At 43.8% G+C, this 27,307-nt stretch overlaps 1 protein-coding gene across 1 annotated transcript in view; it reads right to left on the bottom strand.

The window, feature by feature from the left end:
• Positions 1-10,001: 10,001 nt before the first annotated feature.
• The window catches only part of SI (sucrase-isomaltase), a 350,476-nt gene continuing 333,170 nt past the window's right edge, over positions 10,002-27,307 (bottom strand). The window contains 5 exon segments of the mRNA XM_029616444.1: positions 10,002-10,311; positions 16,972-17,145; positions 21,430-21,479; positions 23,026-23,114; positions 24,453-24,577. Coding sequence (XP_029472304.1) covers positions 10,234-10,311; positions 16,972-17,145; positions 21,430-21,479; positions 23,026-23,114; positions 24,453-24,577 — 516 coding nt within the window. The 3' untranslated portion in view covers positions 10,002-10,233.

The following is a 27,307-nucleotide window of genomic DNA, read 5'->3' as shown; positions in this document are numbered from 1 at the left end:
GGCGGCGGCTATCCTACAGTTTCTGCAGGAAGGATTGGACAAGGACTCCGCTGTTAAAAATACGCTAAGAGTCCAAGCAGCAGCCATTTCATATTTTAGGTGCAGCCTCAGAGGGAAGTCACAGCAGCCCTTGCAGGTGTGGTATAATATTTAAGGGGAAGAAGCAGCTTTGGTCTCCTTGTAAGCCCCCGGTTCCACCGTGGGACTTAAAACGTATGCTGAGGATCCTAGCCAGGGCACCGGTTTGAATGATTTACAAGAAGCTCTTTGAAGGATCTGACTCTGAAGTGATGCTCGTAGCGGTCAGCAAGAAGAATTGCAGGCTCTGTCTTGCAGAGACCCATACTTGCCATCCTCTAAAGAGAAGGTGACAGTTAGGCCAGTCCTATCCTTTCTTCCAAAGGCCATGACAGAATTTCATTTTTATCAGGCAATTACATTGCCAGGGTTCAGAAAGGTGGAATGTGTAGGGAAATAAGAGTTCTGAGGTTCGAATATGTCCACAGGGCCCAGCTGAGATATTTGGAAGAGACCGAGTTCAGGAAATCAGGCAGGCTTTTTGTCCTGTTTGCAGGGGCACAGAAAGGGAGAGGCGGCATCCAAGACCTCGATCACCAGGTAGATTAAAGGAGACCAATAACATCAGATATATCCCTGCATGCACTAAGCCACAATGCTTTATCACATGAGGGGTACCACTATCATGGGGGTGTTGCCATGATTCTGGGGCCCCTCCCCCAAAAAAGCATTGAGGCTGTATGGCGCGTACTTTCGTCTAGTGGCCATACTCCGAGGGTCAAAAGAACCCAGCAAGTAGCCCTTTAACACAATGGAGGCCTCAACCTCGTCTTAAAGGTCCAATGGCCCAAAAATTTAAAAATAGCAGCAAAACAGGGAGGTTGACTGGGGGTCAGTGCTGACCCCCATCGCAGCCCGGGGCTGCAGGTCAAGGTGGCCCCAACGCCCCCCAAAATGTAAATTTTAAACAATGCACCTGCATGGCAATGCCCATGCTGTCCTCCCCCTGCAAAACTGGAAGGGGGTAATCCAGTTGGCCAGGGGCAGGAGACAGGGCCCCGCACCCATTACCAACCATGCTGCACACCCTGACGTAGCAACCACCATCGTAGACTCAGGAATAATCTAAGAAAATATTTCTTTATAGAGAGGTGAGCGGATGCATAAAACAGCCTTCCCGTGGACCTGGTGGAGACAAGGACAGGATAAACACAGACTATTTCTGAGGGAGTGAGAGAAATTGTAAAACTGAATAGTTAGACTAGATAGGCTGTGATCTTTTTCTGCCTTCATGTTTCTTTGTTTCCCCAGAGAATGTTTTTGAGAAATGTTTCCATTATACAGGAATCTGGAAACAATCTTATTGAGTTAATTAGTTGCTGGTTAGCAGATTTACTTTCTTTCAGCAACTGAGCAAGCAAAACCCTTTTAATTATTCTTTAATAATTGTGCTGTATCAGATTACACGTACCTTAATTCCACTTTAAATCACACTTATTTATGTAGGATTCAAAACATTTCATACATGAGGTAACATTTTTACTTCATTTTTTATAAATCATAATTCAAGCATTTCCCTTAGACATATTTCTCAAGTCACTTGTAATGAAAAGTAGGTGATCATGAGTGCTGGCTACCTCTGAGGCATGCCATATTCTTTTATCCCTGATGCCTGCTGCTTCCTGTCTACTAATCCTACCTGTAAAGATGTCAGAAAAGCGGAGGCCACAGGGGCTATGCATACCCCCCAAAAATGTGGGCTGCCAATGGCAATGACTGCTGCTCTTCCCCTTCTCCTAAATTTCCATCGGGCTCCCTACTTACAAAGCTGAAAAGTGCAAGAGAGTTAGTCCTCCTCTGGCTAGAGTGCTGCTGGGGTGTACAAGAGAGTGAGTCCTCCTCTGGCTAGAGTGCTGCTGGAGTGGACAAGAGAGTGAGACCTCCTCTGGCTAGAATGCTGCTGGAGTGTACAAGAGAGGGAGTCCTCCTCTGGCTAGAGTGCTGCTGGAGTGTACAAGAGAGTGAGTCCTCCTCTGGCTAGAGTGCTGCTGGAGTGTACAAGAGAGGGAGTCCTCCTCTGGCTAGAGTGCTGCTGGAGTGTACAAGAGAGGGAGTCCTCCTCTGGCTAGAGTGCTGCTGGAGTGTACAAGAGAGTGAGTCCTCCTCTGGCTAGAGTGCTGCTGGAGTGTACAAGAGAGGGAGTCCTCCTCTGGCTAGAGTGCTGCTGGGGTGTACAAGAGAGTGAGTCCTCCTCTGGCTAGAGTGCTGCTGGAGTGTACAAGAGAGTGAGACCTCCTCTGGCTAGAGTGCTGCTGGAGTGTACAAGAGAGTGAGACCTCCTCTGGCTAGAGTGCTGCTGGAGTGGACAAGAGAGTGAGTCCTCCTCTGGCTAGAGTGCTGCTGGAGTGGACAAGAGAGTGAGACCTCCTCTGGCTAGAGTGCTGCTGGAGTGTACAAGAGAGTGAGTCCTCCTCTGGCTAGAGTGCTGCTGGAGTGTACAAGAGAGGGAGTCCTCCTCTGGCTAGAGTGCTGCTGGGGTGTACAAGAGAGTGAGTCCTCCTCTGGCTAGAGTGCTGCTGGAGTGTACAAGAGAGTGAGTCCTCCTCTGGCTAGAGTGCTGCTGGAGTGGACAAGAGAGTGAGACCTCCTCTGGCTAGAGTGCTGCTGGGGTGTACAAGAGAGTGAGACCTCCTCTGGCTAGAGTGCTGCTGGGGTGTACAAGAGAGTGAGACCTCCTCTGGCTAGAGTGCTGCTGGAGTGGACAAGAGAGTGAGACCTCCTCTGGCTAGAGTGCTGCTGGAGTGTACAAGAGAGTGAGTCCTCCGCTGGCTAGAGTGCTGCTGGAGTGTACAAGAGAGTGAGTCCTCCTCTGGCTAGAGTGCTGCTGGAGTGTACAAGAGAGTGAGTCCTCCTCTGGCTAGAGTGCTGCTGGAGTGGACAAGAGAGTGAGTCCTCCTCTGGCTAGAGTGCTGCTGGAGTGTACAAGAGAGTGAGTCCTCCTCTGGCTAGAGTGCTGCTGGAGTGTACAAGAGAGTGAGTCCTCCGCTGGCTAGAGTGCTGCTGGAGTGTACAAGAGAGTGAGTCCTCCTCTGGCTAGAGTGCTGCTGGGGTGTACAAGAGAGTGAGTCCTCCTCTGGCTAGAGTGCTGTGCTTGCTGGTCCTGCCTCCTCTTTCTGCAGAACAGGCTCTGTTGGTTCAATTTCAAGCACAGATGCCACTGTGCAACATGGTTTTAACTACTTTCTACCCAATAGGGAAACTTTTCACAGTGGATCTAGTGACTTTCTTCAGGTAAGGAGTTGGCAACACTGCATAGGCATTGGAACGGTATTGGCCACCCAGACCCTGACCCATCCAACTTACGTAGTAGAGGCAGGTCATCCCTGCCTGCAGGCAGAAAGAAGATCCCAGCTGCTGTGACAGCGGCACTGCCAAATGATGACCCACCCCTAGGCTTCCCATGCCCCACAGGCAGGAAGAGAATCTTACAAGTAGAAGATGACCCACTGAGTGTGAGGAAAGAGAAGAGGAATAAGAGAATAAGAATGTGAGTAGGGAGAGGGACAAGATGGGGGGGGGGGGGGTCAGTGTGTGAGACGGGATAGAGGTTAATCAGTGGGATGGGACTGGATGGAGGGGAGAGAGGAAGTGAGTGAAAGGAAGGGAAGTGAAATGGTTAAGTGAGAGGGGATAGGAGAGGGATATGGCATGCGAATGAGGGAAAGAAAGGGAAAATGTGAATCCAAGGAACGGGAACAGGATGTAACATAGTAACAGCTGGCAGAAGAAGACCAAATGGTCCATTCAGTCTGCCCAGCAAGCTATACATGATGGCACCTGCCAACCCATGCAGACCACCCCCAAGCCCTCTGTCAGGGCAGCAACTGCAGCTGCACACAGGTTAACCCTATTCTGTTAGGGTAGTAACTGCTGCTCCATGCTGATTACCCCAAGCCTTAGTAATATTTACAATCAAACCAAACAACTGTCAAACCCATAACAAAATTACTTCCAGCAACATTTTTATGGGGTAACCAGCCTTCTTGATAATTCAAACAATGTTGCTTAAATATGCTTTGCTTTTGGACTTGGCCATAGAATTAGTCCTGTGCATTTTCTCTAATGTCTGTATGTCAATAGCTTGGACCAAAAATCGGGGCCCAATTCCTCCACCATCAAAGTGGAAAGTGATGTTGCAAATGCATCAAAATCATCAAGGTTAATTGGGCTGCAAATGCAAAAAGTAACTCATAAATAATTGCTCTATGCCACAACCTAGCCATGAATTTGTGACCTCAGTTGTCATTGGTGGTTTGCATACATTTTTTTCCATTGCTGTTTCATTTTCAGGTCCAGGTTGGTCCATTTTGTTCCACTCCACGGATCTGAAAACTTTTTTCATCCCAATTTCGTGTAAACAAAAACCAAAACAAAAAACCCTCCTGCCCCAACCATTCAAATTTAAATATAACCCCCCCCCCCCCCAAGACTTGCCGAAAGTCCCTGGTTGTCCAGTGGGGGTCCCGGGAGCGATCTCCCTGTCTCGGGCTATCAGCTGCCAGTAATCAAAATGGCACCGGTGGCCCTTTGCCCTTACCATGTGACAGGGGCTACTGGTGCTATTGGTCGGCCCCTGTCAAATGGTAGGAACATTGGATGGCCTGCACCATATTTTAAGATGGCGCCGCCCATCCATTGCTCCTACCATGTGACAGGGGCCGACCAATGGCACCAGTAACCCCTGTCACATGGTAAGGGCAAAGGGCCACCGGTGCCATTTTGATTACTGGCAGTCGATGGCCCAAGAGCGGGAGATCACTTCCCGAACCCCTGCTGGACCACCAGGGACTTTTGACAAGTCTTGGGGGTATCAGGAGGTGGGAGGGTTGTATTTAATTAAACTTGAAGGGTTGGGGTGGGTTTGGGGTTTTTTTTTTAGTAGATGTGCCCTTCCTCCCCCCCAAAAAAAATGATAAGAAAACCACATGAAATTTTGTGGGTTTTCCTTTCGTTTTTGCTTCCCGAAATATAGAGAAATAGGAAATATCATCTTTATTTCCTATTTTGTTGCAAATGAATGCACACCACTAGCTGTCTTCTCAAACCATATATTAAGGGTAGTAATTGCCACTCTATGCAGATGTTTTGGTTATGACCACACACACTGAGTTTTACCCAAATGGCTTCCGCCTGCACACCTAATGGACTATATCTTGGAAACTTATCCAATATACATACACATAAATGCACATACTGACTCAGTACATCGTGGTTCCAGGTCTTTCTCACGGTGGAACTGCTGGCATACCTAAAGTTCCGATTCTTGCCTGTTCATAAGCATTTTTTAGCAGTTCACAGTGCAAAATAGTAAATATGAATTTACTTAGCCTGTGGCCTTCAAACTAGTTTCAGTAAATTCTATTACAGTAGGTTACAAAAATGTTGCAATGAAAGTTAATATAGATCACCTTAGTTCTTCATGTCTATCCGCTAGCCTGTACCTAGAGAAAATGAAGAAATAGGGTGACCTATATTAACTTTAGGTTCAACATTTCAGATTGGGGGAGAGTAGGAGAGAGTGCAGGGCCTGTGGAAGCACTAGGTAACTGCCTAGAGAACTATAGTTTTTGGGTGGCACAATTGTGACTCCTTGTTCTTTCCTTCCGTATGGAAACAGAAGATAAAGTTGTCAATGGGCCTGTGCAGTTGCCGTGGCTGGAAAGAGCAGGATCAGCGTTGGCCCTGTGAGAAGAATGAAGTGTCCAGTCAGCTCCTTGGTCTGAAGGTAGAGGCTGCACTTGTGCATTCTGAAGGAGGAGATGAGGAGTGAGCATGTATTTGTGAAAATGAACATATGTGTTAATATGAGACTGGACAAACTTTGTATGCAGCCCCCTGTCCCCCTCTAACCCAGAGCAATCTCAGGGGGATGGGAAATCAATAGTTCCCAGGTATGGACAGCAGGGGAATTTTTCTTTAATCCTTATTAATTTTAATGATTGGGTGTTCTGAAATTTTTATTGATTTTCATAAACTCTAAATATTTTTACTCTAATTGTAGACAGTTCTATTTATCGGCTATTTCAAGACCTATTTTATTTATTAGTATGCTTTTAATATTATGATTGATGTGATATATTTCTTGATTGTATTGTTTGATGTTTTATGAGGAATGTTTTTCCATTGTTGCGCTGCAGTCTGACTTGTTGCAGTTTCCAATTCAATTTTTGTCTGCACATTTCTATTTGTGCTTTTTGATCTCTTTGTTCTGTATTTGGTGAGGGTCTGTCTGACTGTGCTCTGCATGTGTGATGGAGGTGAGCTATTCTGCTACTGTGCTACTCTGTAGCGACATTTATTAGGGATGTGAATCGTTTTTTGATGATTTAAAACAATCGTCAGATATATTTTAAATTGTCAAAAATCGTTAGAGCCGCGATACAATAGCAATTCCCCCGATTTATCGTCAAAAAATCATAAATCAGGGGAGGGGGAGGGCGGGAAAACCGGCACACCAAAGCAACCCTAAAACCCACCTCGACCCTTTAAAACAAATCCCCCACCCTCCCGAACCCCCCAAATGTTTTAAATTACCTGGGGTCCAGTGGGGGGGTCCTGGCGCGATCTCCCGCTCTCGGGCCACGGCTGCGTTAATAGAAATGGTGCCGGTGGCCCTTTGCCCTTACCATATGACAGGGCAAAGGTAGCGCCGGCGCCATTTTGGTTCCTGTCACCTGACATCACGAGTGCAGGAGATTGCTCCCGGACCCCCGCTGGACCCCCAGGGACTTTTGGCCAGCTTGGGGGGGCCTCCTGCACTCGGGCCGCATTGCCAATATTCAAAATGGCGCCGGCGCTACTTTTGCCCTATGTCATACGGGTCGTATGTCATAGTGAGGGCAAAGGTAGCGCCGGCGCCATTTTGAATATTGGCAATACGGCCCGCGTGCAGGAGGTCGCTCCCGGACCCCCGCTGGACTTTTGGCAAGTCTTGTGGGGGTCAAGAGGTCCCCCCCAAGCTGGCCAAAAGTCCCTGGGGGTCCAGCGGGGGTCCGGGAGCGATCTCCTGCACTCGTGACGTCGGGTGGGGGATTTGTTTTAAAGGGTCGGGTTGGGTTTTAGGGTTGTTTTGGTGTGCCGGTTTTCCCGCCCTCCCCCGATTTACGATTTTTTTAACAAAAAAAACCATGTCGATCAGATTTCCCTCCCCCCCAGCCAAAATCGATCGTTAAGACGATCGATCACACGATTCACATCCCTAACATTTATAGCAGCCTGGCTTGTTCTGTTTTCCTAATAGGATGTGTATTGGTGTGTTAGGGCCTGAAGTAATAGTTGCAGTATTGCATTTTCTTGTTTGAATGCTGGCAGTTAATGTTGTTTTTGGTATGGAGGTTTAGTATATTATATTGTAATTGTAGCTCGGTTTATGGCTTTCTGAGGCTCAAGTGACAAACTCAACATGTTATAATAAGCTTACTGTTATGTGGGTTCAAATGTCTTTACAGGGTTTCCTCGGTGACACCACAGCAATATATGTAAAGATATACACATGTTGCTGTAAATGATAACTTTAGCTGAGAATGAACTTTAAAAGCCTTTTTCATGTAAAATCTGTTATAAATGCATACATTTGATGTGTTTTGAGGTCGAGGGGGCACAAGGCTGTAAGATTTACCTAGGGCACCTAATAAGAACATAAGAAAATGCCATACTGGGTCAGACCAAGGGTCCATCAAGCCCAGCATCCTGTTTCCAACAGAGGCCAAACCAGGCCACAAGAACCTGGCAAGTACCCAAACACTAAGTCTATTCCATGTAACCATTGCTAATGTCAGTGGCTATTCTCTAAGTGAACTTAATAGCAGGTAATGGACTTCTCCTCCAAGAACTTATCCAATCCTTTTTTAAACACAGCTATACTAACTGCACGAACCACATTCTCTGGCAACAAATTCCAGAGTTTAATTGTGCGTTGAGTGAAAAATAACTTTCTCTGATTAGTTTTAAATGTGCCCCATGCTAACTTCATGGAGTGCCCCCTAGTCTTTCTACTATCCGAAAGAGTAAATAACCGATTCACATCTACCCGTTCTAGACCTCTCATGATTTTAAACACCTCTATCATATCCCCCCTCAGTTGTCTCTTCTCCAAGCTGAAAAGTCCTAACCTCTTTAGTCTTTCCTCATAGGGGAGCTGTTCCATCCCCTTTATCATTTTGGTCGCCCTTCTCTGTACCTTCTCCATCGCAATTATATCTTTTCTATTGATCCTAACAGAGTTCACCACATACAAGCCCGCACCATTCACCCGTCTCCCACTTCCCCAGGAGACAAATGCAGGGGGGACACATCAAGGTGAGCATGGATGTTCTTTCAATCAAGCGAATGATGCCCAGACAATTAGGACTTTTTCGGTACATTTAGGCCACATTTTCTTGGTCTCCAATTACATCTCTTGGTACCCAATGATCTTCTTTCTCCAGACATAGTACAGAATAGTCACCTAATCCTGACACTGCTATTAGGAATGCTATCTTTCAAAGGAGCAGGCCATCCCTGTTTGCTGGCAGAAAGAAGACCCTAGTGGTTTTCTAGCATTGCGTACTATATTGGTAGGTCTAGGAATGAATAATTCTGATTTATGATTTATGCAAGGAATGTATATAATAAAGAATGACCAACTTTACTTAGAGAATAGCCACTGCCATTAGCAATGGTTACATGGAATAGACTTAGTGTTTGGGTACTTGCCAGGTTCTTATGGCCTGGATTGGCCACTGTTGGAAACAGGATGCTGGGCTTGATGGACCCTTGGTCTGACCCAGTATGGCATTTTCTTATGTTCTTATGTTCTTAACTTTAAACATAAAGTAAGAAACTGGCAGTGGGGGCAGAGCTTGGTTGCCCCCCTCCCCAACCAAAAAGGTGTTCCTCTGCCTAGCTGTGCAGGCCCATGGCCCCTATGCCTTATCAAAAATGCATTTGGCATCCTTGCAGCCCACCTCTTTCCTACTATCATCTCCCCCAGTAGCCTGCCTCTTGATAATTGCATAGTCTGTGCTCCACCAGAATGCAGCTTGCCATCTCGCAGCCTGCAAAATCTGCCCCGGTCAGCCTCCTCTTACCCAGTGGGTATCTACGACCACATGATATCACAGTGAGTGTAGTGGGAGGTTAAGAAGAGATGCTGCTAACCATTCTCACCCATGCAGGGAGGGGTGGGCGAGGTTGCAGCACAAATACCATTACCCCTGTGCTTTGTCTGCCAGTGGTTTTTCTACCCGATGATCACTGACTGGCAGTGGTGCTACTCTGCTGGGCTCCTGCTGACAACACAGAGATCAAATGCTAAGCCATGTGTAGGAGCAACAACTCAATGTGGCCTTCTTCTCACCATGTTGGTGCAGTCATCCAGTGTGGATGTCGTCATATGCTGACCAGGAGGCAGAGGGGATTAGTCTTGGGGGAGCTTTTCCAGCCTGAGGGCACTATCTCATTTTAAAGCTAATGGCATGGGCAAGTATGGGAAGGGAGCTATAGTTGTTTAGTGAATTCAGGAACTGCTTCACACAGTGGGGGATGGAACAAAGCTGATTATTGTCTATGACTGCCATGCCGGCTTTTATAACTTGCCCGCACCTTAGCAGGAATTTCCCATCAGAGGCCTCTATAATAAAGGGGGTTGGAAAAGAAGGGAAGTGGGCAGCTTGCCAGTGTACACAATCCATAAAAATGGTGGCTACTTCGTACAGAACATTTTTAAATGTAAAAACTGCATTTTCAACATCTGCCTAATCAAAAAAATGAATATTTTCAACCAAGATGTTGTACTATTTGCTTTACTATAATACAACGTAATTGATTTTTCTGTTTGTATACAATACATGAGATCATTGTCTTTTTTTTTTCTGATACACATCATCCAATACTTTATTATTGACATAAGACTATGGATATATAAAATAAAAATACTGAGAAACTGAGTTGACAAATTATAGATTTATTAGGATAAGAAAATGCAATATCACAAATTCAAAATGTTGTGAAAACAACAAAAGTGTATTCTGTAATGAAAATTCTATATTTTCATGAAACATTATCCACAAAAAGAAATATAATTCACTTCCTTTTTCCTTATGGTGATAGATCTATTATCATATTGGATAAATGCAATAATTTATCAAATTGCTCCTTGACTGCTTTAAACGCTGATTAGGGTGTGGTCTGCCATATAACTTTCATTGTTTTATCCAAGCTGACATCTTTGTCTGTCAGATTAATATTTAGAACCTAAATAGAGAAAAATGAAAAAGAACATGTTTACGTAATATCACTGTGAAATTACTTAAGGCATGCTAATTAGAATTGACAGCTTATTAGTATGTGGATCAGGCACAGACATTTCTGTTAACTACTAATATAGCAGATATCTTGAGAAGACATGTCTAAGCCTATGTACCAATCAAATACAGTTCTATTATGAGGTAAGAGTGACACCTTTAATTATTTATGGTGACTACTGTTATTTAAAAAACAATTAATGTTCTCCAAAGAAATACTATCCTAATGATGTACACAAAGTTGATACCTTGTGGTTTACCAATGAAATGCATACTTTCTGTGTATAGAACAGTATTTCTGAAAAATATTGCATGAGTTAAATTGACCAGGCAGTCACAAGTTGTAGTTGTATATCTTTCTAGATTTCATTATATACGTTGATTTCTTCCCATGGTTTTTCAGTTGTTCAGTTTTGATGATGGTTTGTGAAAGGTCTTCCAACACATTGAATGATTTTCCACATTTTTTTCATGGATTTTAATGAATGGGGAGGGCAATAATCAAAGCCATTTCCAGGGCAAAACTCTGTTTTACTCTAGGTAGGATGTTATCAAGGAGACAACATATCGCAGTGAAGCATTTTTCTAATCCAATCTATCACTACTCTTCAGAACCAGTGACTCTTTTATCTTAAAGGACCAATGGGTAGGGATGGAATCAATCTCAGTCCATTGAAGAAAACGCCTAAGTTTTACTAAGATTTAGTACAAGGCTGCTGCATGATAACCAATCACTAATCTGTGAAAAACAGAGCAAAAGTTTATCCAATGCAGCAGAAAATGTAGAAGTAATGGGATAAAATTATGTCATCAGCATAAAGTTTGAAGGAGATAACAAGCTGAGAGAGAATATGGTAAAGAGGGAGCAGGTAAATATTTAGTAGTATAGGAGAAAGTGAGGATCCTTGAGGGACCCCTATAATAAGAGGGTCAGTGGAAGAGGATGAATTGCCTGTAAACACTCTGGGGCAGATTTTAAAAGGGTTACGTGCGTAATATATGTGCATAACCCTTTTAAACCCGCTCCTGCATGCGTCGAGCCTATTCTGCATAGGCCCAGCAATGCGCGCAAACCCCGGGACGCGCGTATGTCCCGGAGCTTGAAAAAAGGTGCGGAGCGGGGGAGGGGCAGTCTGGGGGTGGGGCGGGGGCATGACCAGAGCCCTCTGCTAGGCCGCTGAGCCGGGGGATTGCAAATTACACCTGCAACAAAGGTAAGAGGTTTTTTTTTATTTTCGGGCTGGGGGATAGGTAGGGGAAGGAAGGGGAAGGTGGGGGCCGGAGGGAATAGGGAAAGCCATCGGGGCTCCCCTAGGGCTCAGCATGCGCAAGGTGCACTAGTGTGCACCCCCTTGCGCACGCTGACCCTGGATTTTATAACATGCGCACGGCTGTGCACATGTTATAAAATCAGGCGTACAATTGTACGCGCCGGGTAGCGCGCACAAATGTACCCCGTACGCGTAGATTTAAAAATCTGGCCCCCTATGAAGATCGGTAGGAATAATATCTAGTGATTCAAGAGTGTCCAAAAGAATACGGTGATTTATGGTGTCGCAGGATGCACATAAATCATTAAGGACCAAGAAATATTGAAGTCCCTTGTCAAACCCCTCCCTAATCATATCAGAACTACAGAGAAACAGATTCTCTGTATTATGATATGGACAGAATCCGAATTAAGATTCATGATGTATGTTGTCAGTTAGGAAATCCTGTAGCTGAAGGAAAACTCCTTTTTCAATAACTTTGGATAGTATAGGAAGAGATGAAATTGGCCTGTAGATAGCTAGTGCAAGAGAATTGGCATTTGGTTTCTTAAGGCTGGGGCAAATTATTGCCTCTTTTAAATTGTCAGGCATTTTTCCCTGTGTAAGAGAGGCATGGACAATAGCCTTGCAAAATAGCCCAGATCTGACCTCATAACCTTAATTAATGCAGTGGGGCACAAGTTAAATGGAAATAGTTATCCTCAAGTGAAACTAGTATTGATCAGATTTCAACTGTTGAAGGAAGATGGAAGGCAGGAGAAGAGGAAGAGACTGGAGGGCAGGTGGGCTGTTTCTCAAACCTGGCAAACCCTTTGAGAGCTCAATAATTTTCCTGTTAAAGAAGTCAGCAAAGTCCTCGGTGGAATGGAGGGCCCATTTTAAGATGTTTTTAATCAGAGAGTGGACTACGCAAAATAATTCCAGTGAGCAGGAAGCAGCAGCTGAGACTCTTTGGGAGAAAGGTTCTCTCTTGGCAGTGGCTACGGTAGTTTTATATTGTGCTAATTTAGCTTGATAGGCTTCTTTATTTATCTGTTTTGTTTTTCTGCCACGTCTGTTCAATTCATTATAACTATCTTTTTAGACTTTTTAATTCAGCCGAGTACCAGGTTGCATAATGTTTGAGGGCCCTGAGTTAGTCTAATGGGTGCAGTGTCATCCAGGGCAGAGTGGAGTGAAGTCTGCCAACGAGACCCTAGATCTTCAGCATCGGAATTCATAGAAATACAAGGCAAAGGTGGTTGCAAAGACACTATTTGGGGGGGGGGGGGGGGGGGCGCCATAAGAGTGGGGTGTGTGTGTGAGTTCCAGAGGAGACTGGAGATTTGAGGCTAGGGACTGTTACCATATAGTGAATTAAATGATGATCCTACCAAGGGACAGGGGTAGATGAGACCGATAATGAATTTTAAGCAGCCCATTCACTGCATACAAAGACTAGCTCCAGTGTGTGGCCTAGCCTATGTATAGGGACTTTGGAAGATCTGAGACCATCCTAGTGAGGACATAGTAGTTAAGAGATAGACGGAAGGTATCTACATAGAGACTGAATTCTCCTAAGACTATAGTGTTTTTCATATCAACTTTTGCAGTGAGCAGGTGGTCAAATAAAGATGAGCAAATAGCTGTTAAGAAACCAGGTGGGACTATATATCAGACATAAACTACAATTCTGTGATGAAGTTAACATTATCTCTAAGAGTGCCTTAGATGCAATGGGGATGGGAGGGAGTTAAATTGAGAGAGGTTCCAGCTACAACCAGGAGGCTACCGCTGTGTCAATATTATGTGATTTAGAGAAAACAGTTAGTTATAACTGAATCAATAGCACAACATGAGAGAAAAGAAACCATGATTCAGTTACGCACAGTAGATCTAAGGAACTGTCCTTGAAAAGATCTATTAAAATGGAGATTTTATAATTAGACTGAGCACTAATGAGATCAAGTCATGGCATGCCAGGATTAATAGTATCATTGCCATTGGATATGTCAGTGTGGATAGATATTAAGGCAGTATGATTGTTCCCAGTGCTACCATGCTTGGAAACGTTGTAAGGCACGCAGCCATAATGTCCTCTGCCATAAATTACAGGGATGTATCGCTCCATTTGTAGGAGGAGAAACAGAAACCCAATAAATTAGATAATATAATTTAACAGGTGGTCCAAATGAATGGCAATACATATTTTAAACAGGGATGGTTCTATAATGAGGCAGGGTGAGGCGGCTGCTTCAAGTGGCAAGATTTTGAGGCAGCAAAATTGCTCCCTGAAACCTTGCCACAGCCGCCTTACCCTTCATTCAGGCAAACAACTGTTCCAGCAGGAAAACCTGCAGTGCTGGTGGTGTGGAGCAGCAATTTGCTGCTCCACACCACCTGCCAGCAAAAGGAAGGGCCCAGTGATGCAGAACTGTGATTTGCTGGCAGGATTCCTACTCCCCACCAGCAAAAGGATGATCCAGCAGCCAAAGAAGAGTCACTGAGGTGCTGCCAGCATTTTCTCTACCAACAGCAACAGGAAAGGGCCTATGGTGCCTCCAGCATTTCTCCTGTAGCCAGCAGCAAGAAAGGGCCTTTTCCCTACAGCCGACGGCAGAAGAGACCTTTGCTGTGCAGCTAGAGAAAAGGTCCAAAATGTGTGTGAGAAAGAGACTTACCCTGTGAGAGTGAGGGCTTGTATGTGAGAGAGATTTTGTGAGTCTGTATGAGAGGGTGTGTGGGGGTGAGTATGTGTATTAGTGGGTTTGTATACGTATGAAAGGGGTGTGTGAATGAAAGGGAGGGAGAGTGTGGATGGGTCTCTGTATGAGTGTGTGTGTATGCATGAGAGGGTGAATGTGTGTGTGTGTATACACACACACACACACACATATATAAATATATATATATATATATATAAGAGGGTGGGTGGGAGTATGTGTGTGTGTATGTGTGTGGGGTGTATGTGTATATGCATATGAGAGGGTGGGTGGGGTAACGGTGTGTGTATGCATGGGTGGGTGAGGGGGTGTGTGTGAGTCGGTGGTATGTGTGTGTATGAGAAGGTAGTGGGAGTGGGGTGTGTGTGAGTGTGTGTGTGAGAGGGTAGTGGGTGGTGTATGTGTGAGTGTGTGTATGAGAGGGCAGTGGTAGTGGTGGTATGTGTGTGAGAGGGTAGTGGGGGTGGTGTATGTGTATGTATGATTTTGTGCCTGCGTACATGTGGGTGCGTGTGTGAGAGTACCTGTATATGTGTGTGAGAGAGGTTAAAGTTTGTGCACCCTCCTCCAATCTACGACAATCTCAGGAGGCCTGGAAATCTAAAGTTCCCAGGTATGGAGAGTGGGAGATTTTTTTTTTTAGTTTTAATTATTGGATGTGATGTATCTGCTATTTTGAAATATTTTATTAGTGTTTGGTAATATTTTAAATATTTTAATACATGTTTTTAATAGAGATGTGATTCGGCCGAAGCAAAGGTTCGGCCTTTGTTATCAGCCCGCTGCAGGAAATTTCATTTTCCTGTGGTTCGGGCTGATTTTATTTCATCTGACCCTGAACCAAAGCACAAAACCCGGCCCCTGGCCCTTCAAATTAAAAAAAAAAAAATTCAAACCCACCCCAAGCCTTCAAATTCAATTAATTGCAACCCCTCACCCTCCCGACCCCTGAAGACTTGCCCGACTGCCCCCCCCCCCCCCCCCAAGACATACTGAAAGTCCCTAGTGGACCAGCAGGGTCCCGGGAGTGATCTCCCCCTCTCGGGCCGTCGGCTGCCACTAATCAAAATGGCGCCGATGGCCCTTTGCCCTTACCATGTGACAGGGGCTATCGGTGCCATTGGCCGGCCTCTGTCGCATGGTAGGAGCATGGGCCATCGGCGCCATTTTTATTAGTGGCAGCCGATGGGCTGAGAGTGGGAGATCGCTCCTGGGACCCCCACTGGACCACCAGGTAATTTTAAAACGTTTTGGGGGGGTCGGGAGAGCTAAGGGAGCTGTTTTAAAGGGTCAGGGGCAGCCGATTAAAAAAAAACCCGATCGGGCCGCATGAAAAAAAATTCACGATGTGAATCGGAACCAATTCTGGTTCCGATTCACATCTCTGGGAGGAATACCTGACTATGTGCAGCTCCAGAGGGTGACTGAAATCTCAGAGCCTACCAGCTCCAGGAGCACTTCACATCAGGCAGTGATTGGCCAGCTATTAACTCCCCAATCCTCATAGATGATCTCTTGTTGGCACGGGCCTCCCTTGTCTGGCAGGAAGAGCAACCTTATACCCAGTGGGGAGCATGACAGGTTGGAAGGGCTCAGCCATGTTATCTTCTTCTTGCCCATCCTAGGGCCTCTTAAACCATTATCCGAGATAAAAAGTGATTTAATTGGTTAAACTGCCCTGTCTGAAAATTGCTTTCTTCTCTCCAGTTAAAAGTAAGCATAGGATTCCTCAGCTCATGTAGTTTTAGCTAAGCTAAATAGAGCCACACCGAGAAATGTGTTGGGAGAGTAACAGTCACAGGATTGAATTGGCAAAACCACTTTTTACCTTGTTCCTATGTCCACAAAATAAAAAGAGGTAAAAGTGTGCAGGGACTTTTGTGTCCACATAGTTATGTAAATGAATTTTCAAGAAAAAAAACCTCCATTTCCTCAGAAACAAACTTAGGCCAGGATTCATCATTCATTGCATAAATGATGAATCCTGCGAAAATGGGGGGCAGGAGGGTGAGGGGGGGGGGGGTGCGGGCCTGCGAAACCCGGCAGCCTTCGCACCACCTCGGTGTCTTCAGTGCCGGCTTTCGCACTGAGTAGCGCCACCGTGAAAGGTGGTGCTATTGGGCGCGCTACTGCCGATGACAACGTGGGTAACATTATCGCCGGCAACAAAAACACTGCCGAATCCCCCCCTCCTCACCCTTCCTCGTCCCGACTCCACCCCTTCTCCTAATTTGCATGCTGCTGCTTGCGAAAAGGGTCTTTTCATGTGCGATGACCCTAATAGAATGTAAGCCCTCCGGGGATAGGGAAATACCTCCAGTATCTGAATGTAATCCACTTTGTAGCGCTGAAAAAAGTGTGAAAAGCAGAATATAAAGCTAAATAAAATAAAATAAAACGATATGGGTAATTTTTCTTTGAAATCTGCCTTTAAGGTCCATAAATAAAAAGGTTTGTGCATATTTTGTGCATAAGCGGGTTACTGAAAATTGTCCCATGACATCTGATAGCTAAAAGAAAGAGAAGCTCAAGAGAAAAACATAATTATTGCAAAAAAATATTTAAATATATAAGTAGGAATAATTTAAATATTTATTCTGTATAAACCCATGACCGTCGGTTGTATTCATACTGTACCTGATTTGTTGTGTTACTCTCAATGCGTGTAATGTTCTGTTCTGTACCATTTAAATGGAGAGTAACACTTGTAATTGCAGCGTTTCCAATTCCAATGATTTTAATGTATCCAATTTTAAATGAATTTAATGTTGAGACATAGTTGTTATGGATTATGTTATTTTCTAAAGTTTTCTGGGGAAAAAAGAAAAAATATAATGTAAATATTTGATATGTCAATTTTGTTTTTGATAACTTCATATTAAACATGAGGTAGTTAGAATATGCACTAGGGATGTGCATTCGTCCAGGACGAATTAGGCGCTAACATTGAAAGCACACACTAACGGGAGTTAGCACGCACTAATCCCGAAAATCGGGGCGGCCGAAAAAAATTCGGCCCGAACTGCGGGAAAACGAAATTTCCCGCAGCTCGGGCCGATAACGAAGGGCGAACCAAAAGTTTCAGCCAAATCACATCCCTAATATGTACACTATATTGTAGGTTGGACTCTGTTTCAAAAAAGCAACAATCTAGGTACATGAAAAAAAAGCAACAAAATACTCCATTTGAAAAGGAAACAAAAAGAAAACATTGAAATTCACTGAGTTTGTCTATTCATTTTGGAATGTACCTGTTGCTGCCTCCACTGCTTCCCTCCCCTCCCACCCACACACAATCCCTAGCATCGCAGAAATATAAAAGTTAAACACGCTCCCTGGCCTTCCCTACACTGCATTAATGGGACGCAGGATCTTATCCCAATCCATGGGAAATAAGTTAAAATGGGGCAAGAATGTCCCCATTTGAGTGACTGGCTCTGCCCTGCTGGGTCCCATTGTCAAACCAGTGCTGGCTGGCACTGACCCTGGGGTTGCCACCAGTTTGTTATATGCTTCTGCCCCATGTCTACTGATTCATCCCCACAGATGGCATTAGATCAAGCAATTGGGGAAAGTGGGACATTTCTTTCTTTCTTTCCCTCTCTCTCTTTCTATATTGCCATTTTTTTTAAATGTTTTATTTTGTTTTATTTAAACAAAAAAGAGACAAAATAAACATGTATTGACATTTAAAAATGAACAAAAATACCAAACAAAAATTACAATACAATATTTTCCCCATGTACATTACTATTTATTTATTTATTTATTTATTTATGTAAATGTACATTGCTACTTTCTATGGGCCCCCAAAGACATCAGTTCTCCCTGATATATTCTCAGTAGCATTTTGCATGTTTGCCATAAATATAATAGATTTAATCAACCCCTTTTTTTCTAGGTTTAATGCAGATCTAAACAGTTGAGGTTTGCAAAGGATTTATTTTTAGCTGGTAGATCACATTTTGTGCTGTGAAAGGTCAAATGATGATCTTCCATTCCTGAATTATCACCATTTATTAAATTTCCAGACTTTTCATAAAAGTTAGATGAACTTGGGCTGGAAAGTTAAAAAAGAATTTTCCAGTCCTTTAAACTTAGAATCATAAAAGCGAAAAACTTAAGAGATACCCATGGTAGGTTCTTTTCAGCCTAGCCTCCGTTCTCTGATAGTGGCCTATCTGGAACATTTTTAGATCCAATTAGATTTTCTTCACAGTTCTTGCTAGGAAAGAGTCCGTGAAATATGCAGAAGCCTGCATACCTTTTCTATCTATTTCTATGCAATGTGAAAGATTTTAAGTTCTAGAGACTATGGACTGGATTTTAAGATGTACGCATGGGGGTACATTTGTGCGTGCAACTCGGCGTTCACAAATGTACGCCCGATTTTATAACATGCACGCGCAGCCGCGTACATGTTATAAAATCTGGGGTCGGCACACGCAAGGGGGATGCACACTTGTGCACCTTGCACACGCCAAGCCCTAGGAGAGCCCCGATGGCTTTCCCCGTTCCCTCCGAGGCCACTCCTCCTATTTTTCAGATTTGCATCGCGCCATATGATATGGTGCTATCGTATGCATTAACGGGGCTTTTCACATGCGAAAACGCCTTAGCGCATTTTGATAAATGAGGGGGTTTGTTTCAAGAGAGAAATATTGCCATTGTGGCATATTTCTGGGCGGTTTCACATTTTTCTGCCTGTAGGCCCTCTTGCTAAAAAAATTTCAGCGCACAATCCTCCTCGTGTGAGGGATTTTCTGAAAAAATGACTCTTCTTTTTTGAATCTCTGCCATTTTGTATTCCTGATTCTGAGTATGGTAACGCATCCAAAGGGTATGGTTTTGTTACATCTCATTTTCCATTTTTAATGATGGTTGATATTTGGGCAATCTGAATTGGGCAAAATGTCAAATTAAGCAGACTTCTCCATCTCTAGTGCCCATTTGAATTTCTCCCTCTCTCCTTTCTACCAAAAAATGGTATCATGAAAAAATAGTAATCTATATTACCATAAGTCTGAAAAATCTGATGTTGAGGTTTGTTGTAATTTTATTTCTCAATAGTCTAACATTCCTGTGTGTCAACTAGTTTGTAGGTGCCAGTAGTAACTGGGCATACCGCACCTGCTGAGAGAGAAGGATGGATGGCTGAGGCATTGTGCCTATCTTTTCCAGCTTCTGTGCACAACATGGGGAGGGGAGAGAAGGGAGCTGGTTAGATCATCCCAGTGCAGTTTCTGATGGCCACGCAGCCAGTACACCCCCCTTCAAGGCTGTCAGGTCATGTGGCATGATGAAACTTCATTTCCATGCAGCATTGGGAGAATAGCATTTAGCATCCAAGGACTTGCAGGGACATAAGTTCTGCTGGTCCTAGCAGCCAACCCTACCTAAGATGATCTGCAAGTGGGGGGAAGGGGGGGGAGGGGAGATATCCCACTCCCTTCCACTTGTCTTGTGGCCCGATAGGGCCATTTGGTGTGGCAGGGATAAGTAGGTGAGGCTGGGCAAATAGGGAGCAAAAGATGCTGCTCTGTCTCCCATGCCAGGGCCCCTTGCTTTTCCACTCCATTACCTGCCCCATACATAGGTTGGAGTTTGATCAGGATGCACCCATTCAGGGAAGCTGGCTGCAAGTCATGATTGCATAGTTAAATATTCTCTGTAATACATACATTTCCTTTTACATTCTGTATATTCTGTATGTCTTTTTCACAGCAGGGGGCATAGTTCCCATGTCAAGGGAGATGGGATTTAATTGGAGGAAGAAAAGGGACTGACAGAGACAAAATTTCAGGGCATGGCCAAGGAGAGAGGGTTTTGTCTGCTGTTTGGGCTACCAAGCCCCCCAGTCAGACCAGCAATCCCAATGTGGTCATGTGATGGCCGGAAGGGCTGGCAGCCTTGCTTCAAATGGGGAGGACTGCCCGGTGATGCTAGGCCATTACTTTTCCCCTAAGGACTATAGTCTTGCTTGTTATTGCTGGTTGAATAATCCAGGACAGTGAAAGGTTGTTTCCTGATGAATGAGTTTGCTGTCTCTTCACTGCTCCCATTACACATCTAAAATGGCTTGGGATTTAAACAGCTGGTAATGTTAGAATTAGTAATAAAGCTGCAGACATATTATTCCAATCAACTTTCTGTGTCTGTGGCTTTCTTGGATGTGTGCTAAGTTAATAAAACTGCTTCTCTCCTTTCCCAGTTTTAGGAAAAAGAGGTGGTTTGCTCAGGTTATTCATGTTTGGGATCATGGCACAGTTTGTACACTGTACAAATTATTCTTTTAGTAAAAGTACTATATATATAAAAACGGGTATTAGAGAAGATCTCAGTTTGTGGAATAACCTTTTTATGTTCTGACATGATTGATCCTAACTGTGAGGTAACATTAGAAATAATATTTGATTATCCTGGAACATAATTTCTATCTATTTGAAAATGGGCTCTAGTTGAAAAGAGTTTCTCCCATTTGATACTGGTAGCAAAACACTTTAGAAGACACGTTTTCTTATACTCTGATACTTTTTTTGTGTCTTTCTAGTTGCTGATCTTTCAAATATAATAAGCAGGTAGTAAAGACTATATCAAGGATATGCAGTTCTGGTCCTGGAGTGTCACAAACATGTCTGGTTCTCAGTTTATCCATAATGAATATGTGTGAGGTATACAGTCTTTGAATGCACTGTCTCGTGCATATTCATTGTGGATAAATTGAAAACCTGACTGGGTTCCGAGGACTGGGTTGAGAACTATGGATTTAAAGCATGGGACTAATTAAAAATCCAAAACAGTTTGAAATAATATTGCTTAGGTATAGGCAATGCCAGTCCTGAAGTGCCACAAACAGATGTGCATATTGAAAAGCAGACACGTAAATCCACTGGATTTACGCTCACAGGCTTTTGAAAATCCGGACCTGTGGATTTTCTGAAAATCTGATTGAAAGAGTATGTCCCAAGGGTTGGGTTTTCTCCTTATCCTAAGTATAATGTCTAACATGTGCCAGATTATTTGGAGTCCTGTTGATGCCAGATCATAACACAGTGAAACTAAATGTGCTTTTGTATATTTTTAAAGAATACATACCTGACTTGCATTAAATGATGCTAAGAAATAAAGACCCTTTTCATAGGCATCTGTAATGCAGAAGAAACATGAAATACATCTCTATCAAAAGCAGTACAGTAACTATTGAAAAATAATTTCATCCATATTTACATAAAAGAAATACAATTTTAATTCAGGGATAGGCAATTCTGGTCTTGGAGTGGAGTTTTTAGGATATCCACAATGAATATGCATGAAGTATATTTGCATGCACTGCCTTCATTATATGCAAATATCTCATGCATATTTATTTGTGGATGTCCTGTAAACCAGACCTGTCTTGTGACACTCCAGGACTGGGGTTGCCTGCCCCTCTATTGATAATTTAAAAGACAATGATGGAAGAAAGTTACCGGGCTAATTTTCAGAAGCCTGCATGCATAAAAACAGGGGATCATACACGTGGTTGGGCCTTGCACATACCGTGCACATTTTTGGAAGGGCCAAATCATGCGCATAACTCCCATTATGCGCAAAAATGCCACGCCTCTCAAAAGGGGACAGCCAGGGATTGTGGTCTGGGTGGGGATGGGTGGAGTGGGCCAGGTCAGTGCCATTCGATGCTGTCTCGGGGAAGCGCATGCCATTCGATGCTGTCCCGGGGAAATGCACACTGGCTGCCTGCCAGCGCTTCGAGATTACTTGGGCTCCCAAGGTGCAGTAAGTAACTAACAAAAATAATGTAAGTGGCTAGGAAGGGTTTAGGGGTCGGGGAGGAAAGGAGAAAGGGTAGGAAGGTTAGGGAAGGGTACAGGGAAGTTCCCTCCCAGTCTGCTTCTTAAAGGAGGGGATGGTTTGTCCCATCTCCTTTTACCACTCCGAGTTTTTCTCCCATCCTCCCTCTCTCATGGTACTTCTGTTGTGCATTGTTTCCTGTCCACCTTTTGTAGCTTGGCCTTGTTTATTGCAGCTAGGGGACGTGAGTGTACCTAAGCTTTTAGATCTTTTGCAGAGTCATTGGAACTGTCTGTTCCTTCAAGATGCAGTACGTGGGGTGATTACAATTAATCCGGGTATGAGTGTCTTCTTGGCTGTGGTGGGTACCCTGTGATGCCTACAGGTTGGTCAAACCAGGGGAAGGGTGTCTTGCTTGAACATGGCGTTCAGCCTTCCGGGGCAGACTTTGTTGTGTGGGTGAATGATGGGATGATGCTATAGTTGTTGTTCCCTGGGTATAATTTTGTTGATGATAAGGCTGTGGCCTTTGACCTGCAAAGTCTGACTGCAAAGTTTGACTACATTACCAATTGTGTCTTGGTAATGTATGAGACGATAGTTGTGGAGTGAGATGAATGGTCTAGGTACCCATATTGTCATTATTTTGAGCATTAGATTATTTATATGATGTAGAGTAAAAGTATAAATAGTATAACACTACTGCATTAGGAAGGGGAAATAGACTCAATGAGTCTTGCAACATTATCTAAAACTGTGCTTCCATGTAATAATACCAATTAAATCAACAACATAATCTTTAATATTCACAACAGCAGTTAAAACCAATGTATATGCAGCTTAGGAAATCTCATTTCAAACAGTTAAATGTCTTATTTCAGCAGAAGGAATGTCACTTACCAATGGTTACCCCATCATCCCAGAAAAGTTGACCTTGAGCAGCTCCATTGTCATCCATAGCAACAGTAAGCCCCATAAAGTTTTGACGACTGCAAGAACAAACAAAAACATCTGTGTGTATATTGATATCTATATATTGCCTCTATAATTATAGATATATGAAGATATAGATATACAGAGTGAGGTTTTATTTATTTAAAATGATTTATAGCCCACACCCTCCCAAGGGTTTGGGACTGCACATAATAAACACATGCACAAGTCGATTACACAGAAGCAAACATTAAAATAATAACAATCAATGGGTAGATTTTAAAAGCTGTGTGCAGGCACGCGCATGTTATAAAATTGGGGGTTGGCCCCTGCAAGGGTGCACGCACAGAGCCGTGCTGCCTTCCCCCATTCCCTCCCTGTGAGGGAACTTCCCTTCCCCCTAGGCTGACCTTCCCACCCCTTCCCCTAACCTTCCCCCCCTAGCCCTACTCTAACCACCCCCCCCCCCCCCCGACCTTTGTCTTACCTTTTGCGCCTGCCCCGGTGCGCACGCCGGCAGCCTGCCGGCATGCGATCCTCCGATACAGCGGCCATTGCCGCTGTGTTGGAGGCCTCTGGCCCCGGGACTTACACGCGTCCCGGGGCTTTATGCGTGTCGCCGGGCCTTTTTAAAATAGGCCCGGCGCGCGTAACCCTCTCCTACGCTCGTAAATCCTCTGGATTTACGAGCGTAGAAGATTTAAAATCCGGCCCAGTGTGTGTATGTCTATTTTTATATATGTTAGTGTGTGTTAGATTTGATTATTTTTGTTTTGCCTCATCTTTTTCCAGTACCACTTTTAGGACTCTAAAATCCAAGCGTCTCAATTCACCCAAATTTGTGTCTTAAATAAAATAGGAATAGGAGTTATTTGATGACTTTGGTGAATAAATACAATCGTGAGCTAATTAAAAAAATCAAGGCCCTGTATATTTCAAAACAGTACATAAAACCTCCTTTCCCTTACTTTTTAGACATTTTAAAAGTCTCAGGCTTTGTCACACTGTAACTAGTTATAACTTGATCATTCCTATTGACATTATAGCAGCTCGCAATAACTGTGGCTTAACAAATATTGGTCATCTCCCACAAGACTAAAGTGACGTGAACCTAAAGGTTTAACCTGACCAGTAAGGCTTACTGTGACCGTAATTTGTATGAAGGGAGTTCTATTTTGTTGATGTTAATTTCGTTCATAATTGTATGAGTGAGTATTTTATTTGGCATATATAATATTGTTAAAATAATTTATTATAATAAAAAGATCTATTATTTCCAAATAATAAAGTGCTCCTTGGACTGGATCCTTGATTTAGGCCACAGCACTGGTGGATCTGGGCTCAAATTCTCCATTTATTTTATCAGAATTCTAAGTGCTGAAGTTTTTACTTACCTATAGTAGGTGGTATTTGCTGGTTCTTGCCATGGAATGATATAGCCACCACGAACATGAAGATTTATATGATCAAGGGGAGCTGAAAAATTATGCCATTCTCCCCTAACTCCAATATCCTTTCCCTGTGAGAGAAAATTTAGGTTTTTGTTACATTTTGAGTAACCATGAGACACAAATTTCAAGATCTGCAATACAATGAAGAAAGGCTTGTAGGTAATTTTGCCAATCATAATGTTTACCTCATGATGGGCTCAGTATTCATTAGGGATGTGCATGTTTTTTTTATTTGTTTTTAGAGTTTATGCATATATATTATTATAAGCTTAAAAATGACATTTCTGATCTTTTAGTTAAAATTTGTAACCTATCATTAAAATCATCCATTGTACCTGAAGACTGGAGGGTGGCCAATGTAACCCCAATATTTAAAAAAAGGCTCCAGGGGCGATCCGGGTAACTATAGACCAGTGAGCCTGACTTCGGTGCCAGGAAAAATAGTGGAAACTATTCTCAAGATCAAAATCGTAGAGCATATAGAAAGAGGAAGTGGTGAAGACCAGAACTTCAAAGGGGCATGGGATAAATACTGTGGATCCATAAAGTCTAGAGGACGTGAATGAAGAGTGGGTGGCTTGCGGGAATGACGGCTACTACCTGGAGATAATACCCTTAATCAATAAACATACACACGGTTAATGTGACTCCAACATTGCTCTAAGCTTCAACGGCAAGAGGAAACGTGGTAAAAAGGATTTGCATTCACAAAAAAGCGGGGAGTAACTTGCTGGTTATGGCGGTTACTACTCAAAACAAAATAAGCCTGATACTTCACTTTCAATGCGTATCCAGTAGAGATGTGAATCGTGTCCTCGATCATCTTAACGATCGATTTCGGCTGGGAGGGGGAGGGAATCGTATTGTTGCCGTTTGGGGTGTAAAGTATCGTGAAAATCGTGAGCCGGCACACTAAAACCCCCTAAAACCCACCCCGACCCTTTATTGTTGAAATAACTTTTATTAAATAACTTTTATTAACTTTTTAGAAGTAGATACTTACAGAATGGAAAAATATATAAGAACTTGTACAAAATGCCATGATATACATAGTAGGGTACAGGTGACAAACAATCATCATCATACATGACAGTATGTATTAATTCTGTAAGTAGCTAATAGATGAGAAAGGGTGAATCAGAAACGTAAGAAAAGGAGATAAAGAGAAAGGAAGAAAGTGACACTTCATATGTGTTAGTGTAATGCTCAGCAAAGAATAATAAAAAGGCTAGAATGCATCCAAAACCCACATCATGTAACATGCAAGGCTAAGTAGTCGTCAATCGGCTTCCACACTTGGGACCAAGAGGACAATCTATGACATTTGATCGCCATAGCCTTCTCATACTTAAGGTATAAACAGACAGAGTTCCACCATAATTGCTTGCATAGCATATCACTTCTCTTCCAATTCGCCATGATGTTGTGAAGGGCCACAAGGATTAAAAAATCCAATAATTTTTGTGCGTGACTAGGAAGGGCAGTGAAGGATGGGTCAGAACCCCGTAGTATAACAATAGAGTATTTAAGGGGTATAGAAAGATTTAATATATTAGAAATTACCTCCCATATCGAATTCCAAAAACTGACCACATAAGGACAGTAGAAAAGAGCATGAGAGAGGGTGCCTTTTGCTGCTTGGCAGGACCAACAGTTATGTGTCTGAAGGAGTCCTGCACGGTGCATGGTCCATGGAGTCCAGACTGCTCTATGTAAGATAAAGAAAGCAGTCTGAGTAAGGCTAGAAGAGAGTGATATGCATATCGAAGTGTTCCATACTCTGGTCCAATTTAAAGATGTTGTTTCATAACCAGTGTCACGGGCCCAGAGGGCTTGAAGGCTTATGATGGGCCTATAAGGGCGAGACATCTTAAAAGTTTTATACAATCTTGAGGCTAAGTGTCCCAATGTACCGTATGTCTGAAAGAAAGAAAAAGCGAAAGGATGGGTTGTGGAGTGTAACTCTTGCAGGTTGATAGCAGAAATCGAAGAACGAAGCTGTAACCATGCATAAAACTGAGTCGCTGGAAGACCATATTGAGCCTGTAATTGGTCAAAGGGGAGGAGTGTAGTTTGTTGCAGCACAGAGGTTAGCAACCAGATCCCTGATTTTTTCCAAATAGGCCAGTTGAGGGGACTTCCCGCTATGCAAATTCTGGGATTATTCCAAAGAGGGGCCATAGCAGACGACATCCATGCTGGTGCACCCCCGACCCTTTAAATTAAATCCCCCACCCTCCCGAACCCCCCCCAAATGCTTTAAATTACCTGGGGATCCAGCGGCGGTCCGGAACGGCGGCGGTCCGAAACGGCCTCCTGCAATTGAATCATGTTGTCTTCAGCCGGCACCATTTTCCAAAATGGCGGCGGCCATAGACCAACACGATTCGACTGCAGGAAACCGCTCCCGGACCCCCGCTGGACCCCCAGGAACTTTTGGCCAGCTTGGGGGGGCCTCCTGACCCCCACAAGACTTGCCAAAAGTCCAGCGGGGGTCCGGAACGACCTCCTGCAGTCGAATCGTGTTGGTCTATGGCCGCCGCCATTTTGGAAAATGGCGCCGGCTGAAGACAACATGATTCAATTGCAGGAGGCCGTTTCGGACCGCCGCCGTTCCGGACCGCCGCTGGATCCCCAGGTAATTTAAAGCATTTGGGGGGGGGGGGGGGTTCGGGAGGGTGGGGGATTTAATTTAAAGGGTCGGGGGTGGGTTTTAGGGTGTTTTAGTGTGCCGGTTTTCCTGCCCTCCCCCTTCCCCTGATTTACGATTTTTTGACGATAAATCGGGGGAATTGGTA

This window comes from Rhinatrema bivittatum, chromosome 9 (genome assembly GCF_901001135.1).
Source record: "Rhinatrema bivittatum chromosome 9, aRhiBiv1.1, whole genome shotgun sequence".
Taxonomy (NCBI): domain Eukaryota; kingdom Metazoa; phylum Chordata; class Amphibia; order Gymnophiona; family Rhinatrematidae; genus Rhinatrema; species Rhinatrema bivittatum.
Note: the sequence above shows the minus strand (reverse complement) of the source record. Positions and strands in the feature narration are given on the sequence as shown.